Raw genomic sequence first — 13789 nt, 5'->3', positions numbered from 1 at the left:
CATAGAGAGCCAGAGAGGACCACGGGACCTTATTTCAGAAAAACTCGGTGAAAGAAGGGAGACAAATGATTGTTTTAATCCTGTTGATTGTGTCGCGAATCACACGTAGCATGTTTGTCAATTTAAAAACGATAATTTTCCAGGTCAATAAAGTCAATTTATTGCATCGTCTCGCTCAACACGCGTCGCCAACAACAACTCGGCTCAGAAAAGATGCTTAAATAGATGAAAATCAGAATAAATCTGCTCATATTGACAGCTGTAGTCATGTGAACGGAGAGTTTGTCAGTTCTGGGTTTTGGTGAGCATTCAACGAGGCAAATCAAATCATGTACTTTCACAGCGTTATACTTCATTACTTTTATGACAAACTGAGACTTTCTCAAGTTGAAAAATGACAAACATCGTATGTGTGATTCGTGACACAATTCAAACAGGATCGAAACATTATTTGTCTCTCTTCATTCACAACCGGACGAGGTTTTCCCGAAATAAGGTCCCACGGAGTCCGGCAGAAACACCATAAATAAAACCTACAAACTGTCTTTCTTTGCCGCTGTTGGGCCTGATACTGGTGAATAATGAGCTTTGTAGTAAATGTGAAACACACACTTGAAGAAGAACGACCTTGACGCCGGCTTTAAACAGACTGAACACACCTGAAAAGACCCTTACAGCATCTGAATGTTAATTAAAACGTTGAATGTCAACGTGATGAATGAAGCTCTGAAGTGTCCAGCGCAGCTCTTATCGCTTCAATGTCATCCCTTTGTGGGATTTGCTCAAATAAAACAACTTAAAAAAACTGAATCTCACCAGCCTTGTCCTTTGAGGAGTTGAATCAGAGACTTGATCAGAGTGAGAAAAAATGTTTTTCACCTTTCCTAACAGCTCTCTAAACAACATCGCATCAATCAGGCGCCCAGCACTCCCAATCAGAGCGAGGCTGGCCGCAGGGTTCACGTGTAATTAAGGATATTGTACAATGCAAATGTGATTAAAGCAGGTTATTAATAGACATCAATCTCTTTAAAGCCTAACAGGTTGACTTTGCCCTTGTGCTTTTATCACGCCGACTGTTCGCTGAATGTCTCAGTAGGATCTTAACATCACAAAAGCCTTTTTTACTTCTCATTGTCGTAGTACAGCTTCCCGATGGCCCACGCCACGATGATGGGGAACGGTATACCTGAGGAGAAAAGAAGAAGAAGAAGAAGAAGAAAAGAGACAGTGACAAAGTGATTCTTCTCTCATCTCTCTCCGCCATTCAGATCACAAATTATCCCTCCAGGGATCGCTGCAATATGAAATCCTTGTCTTTTTTTTTTCTCTCTTTTTTTCCCTTTCCAGCGTTGCACCGGCGCCTGCCAAACGCTGTCAGGAGCAATTGTTGCTGGTGCGCCGTGATCCGCAGACGCACGCCAGGACTTGTCACCGTCTGAATCTTTCTTTGTGAATGAATGAAAAGCCGGAGTCCGGTTTGACGGTGATGCGGAGTGAGCGCCTGGCTCGCTGACTTGAAGGGGCTATAATAAGGCAGACAAACAGCCATTACTTACATCTAAATGACACTAAGAGGAGCCATGAAGACGACGCTGCCAGCTGCCGCGCCACGCGTGCGAGTCCCACGTCTCCGGAAAGTTTCCGCATCATTAGCGATATTCTGTCATCAGCGTAATGCTCAAAATTGTCGGCTCACGGCTCCAGATTACTCGAAAAAATGTAATTTGTCTTCTTGTTTTCACGTCTCGTCCGCACCGCCCTGCCCTTAATAATATCTCTGCTTCTTGAAGCCCGAGTCAAAGCTAAGCGAAGCAAATAAAATCTGATCGTATTTTTTTTTTTTTTCACGGCCCTCCTTCTGAAATGTGCTGCCATCTCCTCTTCACGCGGAGGCTTCACGCTGCCCTGGGGGAAATGTAATCCAGCTGGCACAATACACCTAATCTCAGCAGCACATAGTTTAGTTTGACAGTGTGAAACGGGGTGTTAGTGAACTCCACACCAATACATTTCCCAGCTGCCACACGAAATCCTGCTATCTCCATCAAGTCAGCGGCTCCCTTTGTCGACTGAACCAGAATCTGACCTCGGGGTTTTGTTCTGCCGAGATGAAATGCACCCACAGTGACTGCAGCTAAACGAATCGCTGGACAGTTTAGGGAAATACAATTACTTGCTTTTCTAATCTCTATAGGCAGATATCTGCACGTGAATGTGGAATCTGGAAGCAAGGAGCCAGAGTTAGATATCGGATGTGTTCTGGTTTTTCCGCTTACGTCACTTTTAAAAGCAGACTTCGGTTCCTAGCAGGTGGACGGTCCGCGTGGAGAGCAGAACAGGTGAAACACATCAGACTAAAATGCAACATTTAGCCACCTGATTGATGATTTATCTGTATTCTACTTACGGTCATAGATCTCTCAAATCCAACTTAATTTCTGCTTCTCATATTAACATTTTGACTATGAACAATGGCCGAGGCACAGAGCGTATCCGTTATCTGGAGGTTATTCAGCACTGCCCTCACAAGCTAATTCATTATTAGATGGCAGCTGACGGGCTCCCAGACTGCCTGATTTATACTTACTCAAATGTCCGTGCAACAATTATTCAGCTAGAGCCCGAAGGTGATTAGCTTAGCTTAGCATAAAGACTGAAGAACTAGAGAAACAGCTAACTTGGCACATAGCTCCGTGTAAAGCCACTTTTTGTCCCTTTTACTTTTATGTTTGCAGACAGATAAAACAAGCAGGATAGATGATTGTAAATTCTTGAGCTTTAAGGGTGAAATTCACTCGTTTTTGTCAAGAGTTAGAGGAAAAGATGGATACTGACAAAGCTACAGGCAGAAGATGAACAGCTTAGCTTAGCATCCCTATTACTTTATACTTTTATTAACAAACAAAATATAGAACGTGTTTATTATTAAGCTTTAGAGGGTTTGGTTGACATTTCCAGGGTAGCTGTTTTCTCTTGCTTATACTCTTTATGCTATGCTAAGCTAACGGTCAAGTCAATTTCTCCGATGGTTAGTAAAATTAGAAGTTGTAATTGAATTGAGCCAGTGAGAGTTATTCTAACAATATTTGGACCTTTTAGAAAATACAGTCCTTTGTTGTTACGCTACATGCTGAGCTAGATTCAGAAGGCAGTTAGCTTACCTTAGCATAAACATTTGGTTCACTTTTGCATTTTTGTTTATGATCAAATTAAACAGAAAAGATACAACATGCTCACAAACAAGCTTTGAAACTTCTGGTTAATGTATCATTACACTTCTGAGAGATCCTCACGCATTTAGTCTTTATGCTAAGCTAAGCTAAGCTAACCACTTCCTGTCTCGCTCTATATTTATTGACATATATCATAGTTCTCTTCTCATTTAACTCACAGACAGATAAGTGCTGTTTTTTTTACTCACACCAGCCGATGCAGATGAACATCCACTTGCGCAGCTTGTCGGTGGAGTAGGTGAGGACGATGGCGGTGTGGAGGTAGCAGCCCTCTCCGAACATCCAGAAGAAGTTGGTGGAGTGAAAATAGTTGAAGGAGGCGGTGACGAGTCGACACCAAATCTACGGAACAAATCCTCCCATTTAACATTTTATAGTTTCTTGAACGTACAGTTAATCATCTTACCGTCGAGTATCTTCATGCTACAAGTTCTACAAGTCGTCATCATGTAATCAGGAAGATTTATAGCTTCATATTTAAATGCAAGGAATTTAAATGCAACACACACACACTGGCAATAACTTATAACGAGGGCTCACACAATCGTGGTGATTCTGTGACCTTCAGGGTCGTCAGATCTGACACCAACTGAACATCCATGTGAGATTTTGGAGCGCCGTGTCAGATTCTGATGTGCTCTTTTTTCCTTTCAAAAGATTTAACACATCTGCAGAACGTGTGACAAGCCGTATTCAAAGTCTTCAAGAGGCTCGTGGCGTCACATCACCTTGAAAATCACATTACCACACTTTATTTTTTGTGCTTTAATTTGACGCCTATTATCCGTCGTTCGTGATGGCAGAAGTCGTGACTCCTCAGCTGCTGCACCGTCCTTGAAAACACCAATGAGGAAGAATCTCGCAAACTTTTTGAAACAGAGAGAAAGCGCTTAAAATGTGTCGCTTGTCACGCTTGAGTAGTCGGATTCATTACAGGTGATTCATGATCTCTGTCAGTAAAGGATGATAATTTTTATTCAGCTAACACATGTAGGCTTGATCACAGGAACAGGTCATTAAAACCATTTACAGGGTAAATGGCTGAAACATCAAGTTGTTAATTCAAGCTTGGGGTTGAGCAGAAGTTTCTATACTTATTATTTTTTGTAATATTTATTTACAGAACAGCCTCAGAGTTGAGCTGCAGATGATCAAAAGAGAACTATTTACAGAGAAATTCTTCATAAACTCTAAGAAATAAACATCAGTCAGCTCCACAACGAGGATTTTCCTTCATCATGAGTACGAATAGAGACATTTTACTCCAGACAGTCCTCGTCAGAAACATGACCATGTAGGTTGACTGTGAAAGCAGCTTAATACAACCCATATTTATGTTTTCTGTAAAGCAGCGACCTCTATTGGCTGTATCACGTATTACAGCAGCAAAGGAGGACGTTGGGCAAAGTGGTATAAATAGCTGACAAATGTCGTTAAGTTACGTTACGTATATTATGTAACTCAAGTTGTGTGCGTAACGTAGTTGTTTGAACCCAAACTGCAATGTTTTCCTAAACCTAACCAAGTAGTTTTCTTAAAATGTCTCACTTGTCACGCGCCGTAGTCCAAACTATGTTCGTGTCGGGTGTGAAAGAAAACGTCAACGTAGAGTTATTCTAACTGACTAATGTTATTAAGTTACGCTACGTATGTTATGTAACTCAAGTTGTGTGCGTAACGTCATTGTTTTAACCCAAACAACAATGGGCCTCATTCATGAACCGTTCTTACGAACAAATTTGTTCTTAAGTCCCACTTACGAAGATTTTACGAAGATTGTGGCATTCATGAATTTTTTCTTATCTAGGATTTTTTCTCAGGCATGAACAAATCCTACGAACACTCAGGAGTACTCTTACGCACATTTCAGTGCCGAAATGTTGGCATGGTTGTGTTTTCTTCTCTTGTGTAGTTCAATAAAATGCAATATTACAGTGATAATTCTGTCATATTTATTCATTTATTTCATATTTTTGGTAATTTACAAAGAATTTAAATTCTAAAATAAATTAAATGTGCCAATGATTTAAGACAAATCAAGTAAATTGGAAACATGGCATCAATTAGTAACCCCCCCTCCACCATATTCATATGTGGCATTTCTCCATCCAAGGCCCGCAAAACAATGGCATATATATTGCTCCTGCGGCTTTCATCAATGTAAGAACACAGCTGCGAACAATTCTGAGGCTTACAAACGAGTTGGTGAATCTGACGTAGGGTTTTCTTAAGGAACCTCTTAAGAACAACTTAAGAAAGAATCTAAGAAGATTCTTAAGAAGATATTGGTGAATGAGGCCCAATGTTTTCCTAAACATAACCAAGTAGTTTTCTTCCGTAAACCCGATCCTAACTGAGTGGATACATTCACTGCTGCTGTTGATCTTTTCATTGGACTTGTTGACAATAAAAGTGCTTCTCAGTGCGTGTTATTAAAGATCAATAGGTGACACGTACCACGTTGCTCTCGTGCACCTCGGGGCTCATGGTCAGCTGGACAATGAACCAGGTGGCGTTCCTCAGGATGAAGGCGGTGATAAGGTTCCAGTGGATGATGTTCCTCAGGCAGCGGATGCTCCTGCGAGACGGACAGAAAAGGAGAATAAAAGCTCAGCGGCGGGGAGAAGAAAATGACTTCAAATGGAGAAGAAAGAAGAGAGATGAAAGAGGAAAGTTTCATGCGGAAGCAAACATGTAAATCTGCGTTCTCGTGTATTTTAAACAAAGACGTTAAAGTCACTGTGTTTATTTATTTATTTTTTTTTACCTCAGCTATGAGATCAGCCTTTAATTAAGCTCGCAACAACACGAGATGACGAATATGAATAATGAAGCGATTTAGCCTCAAAGAAACATTCCCCATCACTCCCCAGCGCCCCTCACCTCTGATATAATATGAAGTAACATTTCATTCCCACTGTTTGTGCTCCCGTTTGTGTCATGTCCTCAGCGTCTGATGTTTTTTTAATGCTGTAAATAAATCGACCTTAGGATACAATTAAAATGTGCTTAACTGCCTCAGAGGGAGCGGACCAAAATAGAAGCACGCGAGTCAACGGACAGAACAAACCAACCTCGGTCGCTGTAGTGACAGCTTCATTTGTTGTCACCAGCTGACGGCATTATCAGCCAGCAGAGGCTGCTTCCTCCTCTGCCAGCCATGAATGGCATGATTTATTTTTCAGCAGCATGAATTCTTAATAGGTGTCACTTGCACTGGCTTTGTGCTGACAGAGCAGACGAGCACGAGCAAGACTTTTCCAGCGACGTTGTATTATTCCACTTTTTTTTTTGTTTTTATTAGCCGTGCATCTCTTAAAGAAAATAACAGCCTCATTAACACAATACAAGCTGCACACAGACGCTGCAACAAAGGCTGTAGTTCTGAATAATTACAATATTACACAGAAGTAAAAAAGAGCCTCCAGGGTACGAAAAAAAAAAACAAGTAAACTTATAATTCATAAAGCGTGTTGTCCCACAAACCAGCAGCTCGTTCTCCCTCTCTGTGCTACACTGTTACTGGAGTTTCCATTAGTGTCAGAAAGGCAGCGGCTGCTGAGCCAGAAGCACAGAGAGAGAGGGAGTCGTATTCATTACTCCTCGTGACCTCACTCCCATCCTGCCACCGGGGTCGGCCCGGCCCGGCCCGGCCCGGCCCGATGTGTATTAATCAAGAGGAGGGACAAACACTCTCGCAGACACGTCTTTGTTAACGGCTCAGAAATGAATGGAAATGTAAAAGTAATGGGACAGAGCGAAGAGGCTCGCTTAAGTAAAAGTACAAAAGCTTCAAAGTAAAGTGCTGATTTGCAGAATGACCCATTTCAGAGTGACACACAATACAGAATTTAAATTAAGTGTTCATCGCTTTATTACTGCAGCTGGTAAAGTTTTTAGATCATTTCAATTACTGTATTTACTGCTGCTCAACCTCTAATAACACATCAGCATTTATTACTTTATTTAGATTTTGTATTATTAATCTGAATCCGCAAAAGAAGTAAATAAACATAGTGGAGTTAAAAGTACAATGTTTATAGTTCTGTATTAGTGTGACTGAGTTGCAATATCAGACTTTATTATTCCTTCCTATACTAAGGGAATAACCTGTATTAATAATAATAATATATGCTTTACTTTACTTATTTACTACTACTGTTTTAATTGATGTCCTCTATTTGTGCTGCTGTAATAATGCAAATGTCCCCGTCGTGGGACTAATAAAGGATTATCTAATCTTATCTGATAAATAAATATAAACAAAACAACCAATTAAAGAAATTAGGGGCTGATCAATGCAGCGTTATGCAAGATATACATAAGACTCAGGTACTCAGTAAATAAGATTATATTTAAGTCGTTAGCGCTTTGAGGTAATGGGCTACTTTGTCAGATTTTACAGTGTTTGGCCATTACATGTAATTTATACTGTGGATGTATTCATATTCGCAGTTTATCAAATATACACACACTAACTGCAATAATATGGTAACATGTTATAGTGGTATAATATTAGAATAAAAGAGAAAACTATGATATAGCTGATAATATAATAAAAAAACATGATTATTTATTTTTATTGCTCATACTTTTATACCGTTGTAGAGTATATAGTTTAGATATCATGGTTGGTAGGATTTATATAGAGGATTTCTTTAGTGTGTTGCTACAAAAATGTCCTTAACATGAATCAATCATTATTATTGGACTGAGATAACGACAATTTGAGGAGAAATTCATACAAAAAAACCCAGAATAACTGTTCCAAGAACTGAGCAGCAGGTGAAACAATAACGTTAAAACACCAGAACGGTTGCAGGATGTTTCATTTTATTAAGTGTTCGACACATCGTCAGTATTTTCACAGCACACTTCACTTTTTATGGGAAAGCTGTTTTTTGAGCGCCTGTCCCCGTTTTACCTGAATTCATTACATAAAATGGGACACGAAATTAAGCTAAAATGGGACATTTTGTCGAAGTGAAACCAGCATGTTTTCTAGGCTACCAGATGTCCCCAAAAATCACTCTGCATACTGTGCCATTGTGTGCCAGATATTTTTAGTATTTTATTAGCACCTACCTGCTCCTGAGGGAGCCATATAGGTCACGGTAACGTCACTGATCATGTAAGTTATGGGGCGATCGGTCTGCAAAGACACTGATGTCTGTCCGTGATCGCAATCAAATATCAGGGAGACATGTAGAGGCGTCTACGGCTGTGAATCATCTTCCTCCGTTTGCTGATTCTCACTCATCAGTCACCTTCATCACCTTCTCTGGCTCTTCACTCTTCATCAGCCTGTGATGACGAACACAGCTGAACCATATTCCGCACTTCATTTCATTCTTCAACACCGCAGCTGAGTGGAAAGAAGCCTCGGAGCACCATCGTACCGCCACCGCCGTCTGGCTCATATATCACGTATCGTGCCGACCGGCTGACAGAAGCTACAGATTCCTATACGTTGATCCGTCAGATCGCCGCGGGAGTCTGTCTTTAAGATTCCACAAACCCAGCAGGTCACAATATGTGGCAGCAGAGGATACGGATCAGGCCTTTCCCTGCTGAAGTTATACATCCTCGACACACAGCTGAGTTCTCACACAAGAGCAGAGGGTCTTCAAATACAGGCTACAGGCCATCAAGGCCACGCGGGGTGACGGGACATGTCTTTGGCACACTGTCAAACTGCTGCCGCGTCTTCTTGACCTTCCGCCCCGAGACCGTGACAAGATCGTCCTGGACTTCCTGCACGGCGAGCGTGGCGATACCTTCCTGCAAGCCGCCGAGACATCCTCACTTTAATCTCGTGTGTGTCCGTTTTATTTAATCAACTCTGTTATCTTTCCACTTCCACATTCACTATAGTACAACCACAGAGTCCCCGTGAAATAATCAGGCCCAACAGTGGCAAGAAGCCACTCTGTAGGTACGTTAGAGTTTGCAACTTCCTGGAAACACATTCAAAATGTTGATGACTCATCCTGCACTATCGGGATGTATACTAATTATTCATCCAATAAAAGCTTTTGGTGTCGTTCATGACCAGACTTTAGATAAATGTACAAAAACACATCTTTATAACTCTGCTGCCTGATTTTACAGGTAACATGTTGCAGCAATCAATCAGCCGTTTCATGGGAACTTTAATCAGTTTTTTTTTAAATGTTCAAACTATTGGTCTGCTTAAAATAAATGTATCCTCCCCCTTATTTTAAAACGTATCGCTCAAGTGAACTCAGTCACATAATCCATTCCCGCGCTCCCAGACGTGCTGTTTGGAGAAACGGCTGTATTGTGTGCAAAGTGAATTGATCTTCTTATTGACCTCTTTTTTTTTCCTGCAATAAAATACTTTACGAGACGTTAACAAGATGCAGAGAACGGTCCACAGTTACAAACGCAAGGAGACGCTGATACTCTGATGCTTGATGAATAAATCCAGCAGGGCGGGGTAACGATGGAGGATACTTACTGGACATAAATGATCAATAACAGCAGAGAAAATATTGTTCTCACTCACTTCAGCACTGATTCACAGCAAGACTGAAGCTGAAAATCATGTTATTATTAGAGATGGTTGGATTTTTTAGGGAATAATCTAAATGACTGTAGTTGCCAATGATCAATAAAGCTAGCTTGAATCTGTTGTTTTTAGAGGGCACGAGGTAGCATCTGGGCTATCAGTTAATGTGAGGAAATAGCTAAAAATCCCAAACAATTTATAATTTTCTCTTCTCAAATGTTGATTAATATTGATGGATTAATCAGCAAATGAAAAGAAATAGATAGAGGGAAAATCCATTCCATATTTTAAGGTAAAACAATTAACTAGACACCAGCTAACGTTAGCATTCATGTACTTCCTGGCTAACGTTACCGTTTGATAGTGTATCACCACACAGCAGCATTTAAATGTACTAATCCTGTCAGTATCACACGCTAGATTTAATCAAGCTTACAAAGCCGTTGCTAATGCTAACGTAACGTATGACGCAGGCATGTTTCTCCTCACCACCACACACCGCTTAAGTCCGCAAGCTTCACTTTAATCTAAACTTGGGTAAATCAAAGTTTAAGACTAAAAGTCAAAATCAAATCCAGCAACGAGATGTTACAACACGGACGCTCCTCAAACAAACTTCTGTAACTTTTCCCTGCATGTTCTGAAATGATTTTGTCTTTGCTCTGAACCGTCCTCTGTAAAACGCTATCGTCGGCGTGTGTGTAGGGATAGACGGTGCAGCGATATTACGGGTCAGAGGTGTGTTTGTCGGCAGAAACCCTGTTAACACCTCCAACAGAGGGCGATTCCGGTTTAATTTATTAACGTCCTCCTCTTCCTGATCTGACAACACAGGTGAGGCAGGTGAGGGTAAAGGCTAACCGTCGTCTGCGGCTACAACATTTCAGTGCCTGCCCTCGTGCTTCCTGAATCACGGCCATCTGAAGAATTTAATCAAACTACTCTCAAGGTTAAAGCCTGACTGCAGAGGAAAGGAGTTACTCGGAGCTTCCAGTGTAAAGAGGGAAGCAGGAGGAAAACGTCTTTTATCTTCACGGATGTTCGGCGTCTTGAAACTTGGATTTGATGTTGATTTGCCAATTTTAAACAAAGTCAGTATTTTTTAAATCTCTTGGCAACAAATTCAAGATATTTTGAATTAAACAGGAGAGTCTTTTTTTTCTGTTTGGAGGATATGATTGACAGAAAATCTGGCCTTTTGTTTAAACAACATTTTTGAAAACCCGTTAGCTTTCGTTAGCATTCAACCACTTCCCAGCTAACATTGCCTTGAAGTGGTCCAACTGTCAGTCACCAGACGCCTAACATGATTGATCACCAATTGGAAAGATACTGACAATCCTGAAGGACACTGGGCCATATCTCTGGGTACAACAACTCAATTAGATAATATATTATATATATTATATGTTAGCTTCTGGTAGACTGCAGCTAATGTTAGCATTCAATCACTTCCAAGCTAACATTATTGTTTGCCGTACAGCACACTGTACAATGGGAGAGGCATAACTTATTTCTAAAATCTCAATACACATATTTGACAGATATTTAAACCCAGCTAATGAGCTGTCAGAACTGTTGCCTTGATTGATCACCATGTGAAATGATCGTGAAAATCCTGAAGGACATCAGGCCATATTTCTAGGTAAAATCCTGTTAGCTTCTGCTAGACTTCAGCGAACGTTAGCATTCAACCACTTCCAAGCAAACGTTATTTCTAAAATATCAATACACATTTTGGACAGATATTTAAACCCAGACGTAAAACAGACTAGTTTAATCAAACTGTAACGTTAGCTTGGAAGTGGTTGAATGCTAACATTAGCTAATGAGCTGTCAGAACTGTTGCCTTGATTGATCACCAAGTGAAACAATCGTGAAAATCCTGAATGAAATTTGGTATATTTCTACGTCAGATCTCGTTAGCTTCTGCTAGACTTCAGCTAACATTAGCATTCAACCACTTCCAAGCTAACGTTACCATTTGATAAACATTTCAAGATACGATAGAAGAAACTAAGAAACTAATTGTAATTCTTTCACTGTTGTCTTTTCAGTTTCTGATCAATCAGGAAGCGAAATGACAACAATCTGTCACATTCCCACACTACATTTATGAATATGGTCAATTGGCAGATTTATTTTACTTCTTAGAAGCAAGAAGCTCCTCGTGTTGACGTTCAAACTTATTTTTGGAGCTAGTGTTTATTTTTTTCTCCATATGTCACATTAACAGGAGCTTAGGATGTTCCAACTGCCATTTCTGTGATTTCAGGATGAACTTTTCAGCGCTCGTCTCTTCAGCCCTGATCCCTTTGTGTCAACATGACTCTCCATCACTCTGGCAGCGGCAATCTTCCCTTAAATGGTCCTCAATCTCATTAAAAAGAGAAGAAGGTGAGTAATAAACGCCAAAACTCCTCCAACCAGTGCCGGTGCCATTTTTAGCCCGGCTGAAACCCGTCCTCCCCTCTCTGCCTTTCCCGTCCGAGCCGCTCTGGCCCACAAACAAGGCTTGTCCATAAACGCCGTCCTGTAAAACGTCTATTTATTATGTCTCTCTGTGCCCTTTCACGCTTTTCTCACCCCGGTGGTCTCCCGGGGATCGATAGCAGTCTCGGTGTTGAGGGTGCTAAGACCTTTTTTCCCTCTCTCGGTTTTTGCTTCGGAACGTCGGAGAAAAAAACCACCTCCACCGGTCGTCCCAGCAGACCACATTACTGCTCGTGGAGATGGATATATTATTCCCATTTGTCGGGGGGAAATGTGCCCTAGTTTTTTCTTCTTTTTTTTTTTTGTTGCGGGCGTCTAAACCCCTTTACATCTGCGGGATTGAGATAGGGAATGTTTCATCCCATGACCAAACGGTTTTTGAATAAGAACGAGAGGCGCTTTGAACGCGGGATCTTAGGAATACTGACGTTCCCGTCACATCAAGGATGTCTGCGGGATTATCAGCGGACTGGTGGCAGCGAAACCGACACTTACCTCAAGCACAAGAAGAGGAAGAAGGCGATGAGCAGCGCCACCATGGAGATGCAGTGACCCAGGAAGTTTATGATCACAGCTATCTGGTAGTGCATCTTGCCTTTCTTCTGCAGGGGGAGAAAAAGAAACAAAAAACACAGAGGATGAGTCTTCTGGTGTTTCCGCTGCACAGAAAAAACATTTTACACGTGGGAAAAAAGACTTTAAAGACCAAAAAAAATCCTCTTTTAACTGTTTTTCATCTTTATATTTCCTGCTGTGCTTTGTTTCTTTTCTCAAACGGAGTCGAGTTTAGAGACTTCAGAGTGGACGAGAGGAGCCTGGCACAGTTTTAAAGAGGCGAATAATAAACTGTGTGCATTATTAATAGTTACAATGTTTATTCTGTTTAATAAATGACTGACAAATAAACAACGTGAAACATTCTCATATGACATAATGTCAGTAACCAGCAGCTGTTTGTACCACTGACCACTGCTTCTCATCTCTCTGTGGTCATGTTGTGGTCGTTCGTTGATGTTTTGCATCTTAATGTGGTTATTTCGTGTCACTGCAGTCATTTGTTTTTGTTTGTGGTTGTGTTTTTGTCTCTTTGGGGTTGTTCACCATATTCGTTTTCATTTATTGAATCTCTCTGGGGTCAATTTGTGTCTCGATAGTCGTTTTTTTTTTGTCTCATTTGTCATTTTCCATCTCTTTGTAGTCGGTTTTTGTTTGCTTGGGGTTGGTTTCTATTTCTTTCTGGTAATTTTATGTCTGTTTTTTACTGATTTTCTGTCTTTTTTTCTATTTCTTTGTGGTCTTTTTGTCTATTTGGGATCATTTCTCATCACTTTGTGTTTATTTTGTGTGCCTGTGGTCATATTATTGTCTTGTTTGTGGTCACTTTTCCATTTCGTTCTTGTCGTTCTGTTCACCCTCCATTTCTTACTGTAGCCGTTTCGTGTCTGTTTGTGGTTGTGTTTTATCTGAATGTCATGGTTTTGTGTTATGTGTTGTGTTTGTGTTACGTTTTTGTTTCTTCATTCTTCCT

The 13789-nt window shown here is 40.8% G+C and overlaps 1 protein-coding gene across 7 annotated transcripts in view; it reads right to left on the bottom strand.

The window, feature by feature from the left end:
* The window catches only part of LOC115571578 (corticotropin-releasing factor receptor 1), a 67807-nt gene that overhangs the window by 12657 nt on the left and 41361 nt on the right, over nucleotides 1-13789 (bottom strand). For all 7 annotated transcript variants that reach the window (XM_030401030.1, XM_030401031.1, XM_030401032.1 and 4 more), the window contains 4 exons: nucleotides 12757-12863; nucleotides 5694-5814; nucleotides 3425-3578; nucleotides 1129-1189 (listed from right to left, as the gene is read on the bottom strand). In XM_030401030.1, the coding sequence (XP_030256890.1) occupies nucleotides 1129-1189; nucleotides 3425-3578; nucleotides 5694-5814; nucleotides 12757-12863 (443 nt within the window). The remainder of the gene's footprint in view (nucleotides 1-1128; nucleotides 1190-3424; nucleotides 3579-5693; nucleotides 5815-12756; nucleotides 12864-13789) is intronic.

The sequence above is a fragment of the Sparus aurata genome, chromosome 20, assembly GCF_900880675.1.
Source record: "Sparus aurata chromosome 20, fSpaAur1.1, whole genome shotgun sequence".
Lineage (NCBI taxonomy): Eukaryota > Metazoa > Chordata > Actinopteri > Spariformes > Sparidae > Sparus > Sparus aurata.
The sequence above is the reverse complement of the archived record's forward strand: the minus strand, read 5'-3'. Positions and strand labels throughout refer to the sequence as shown.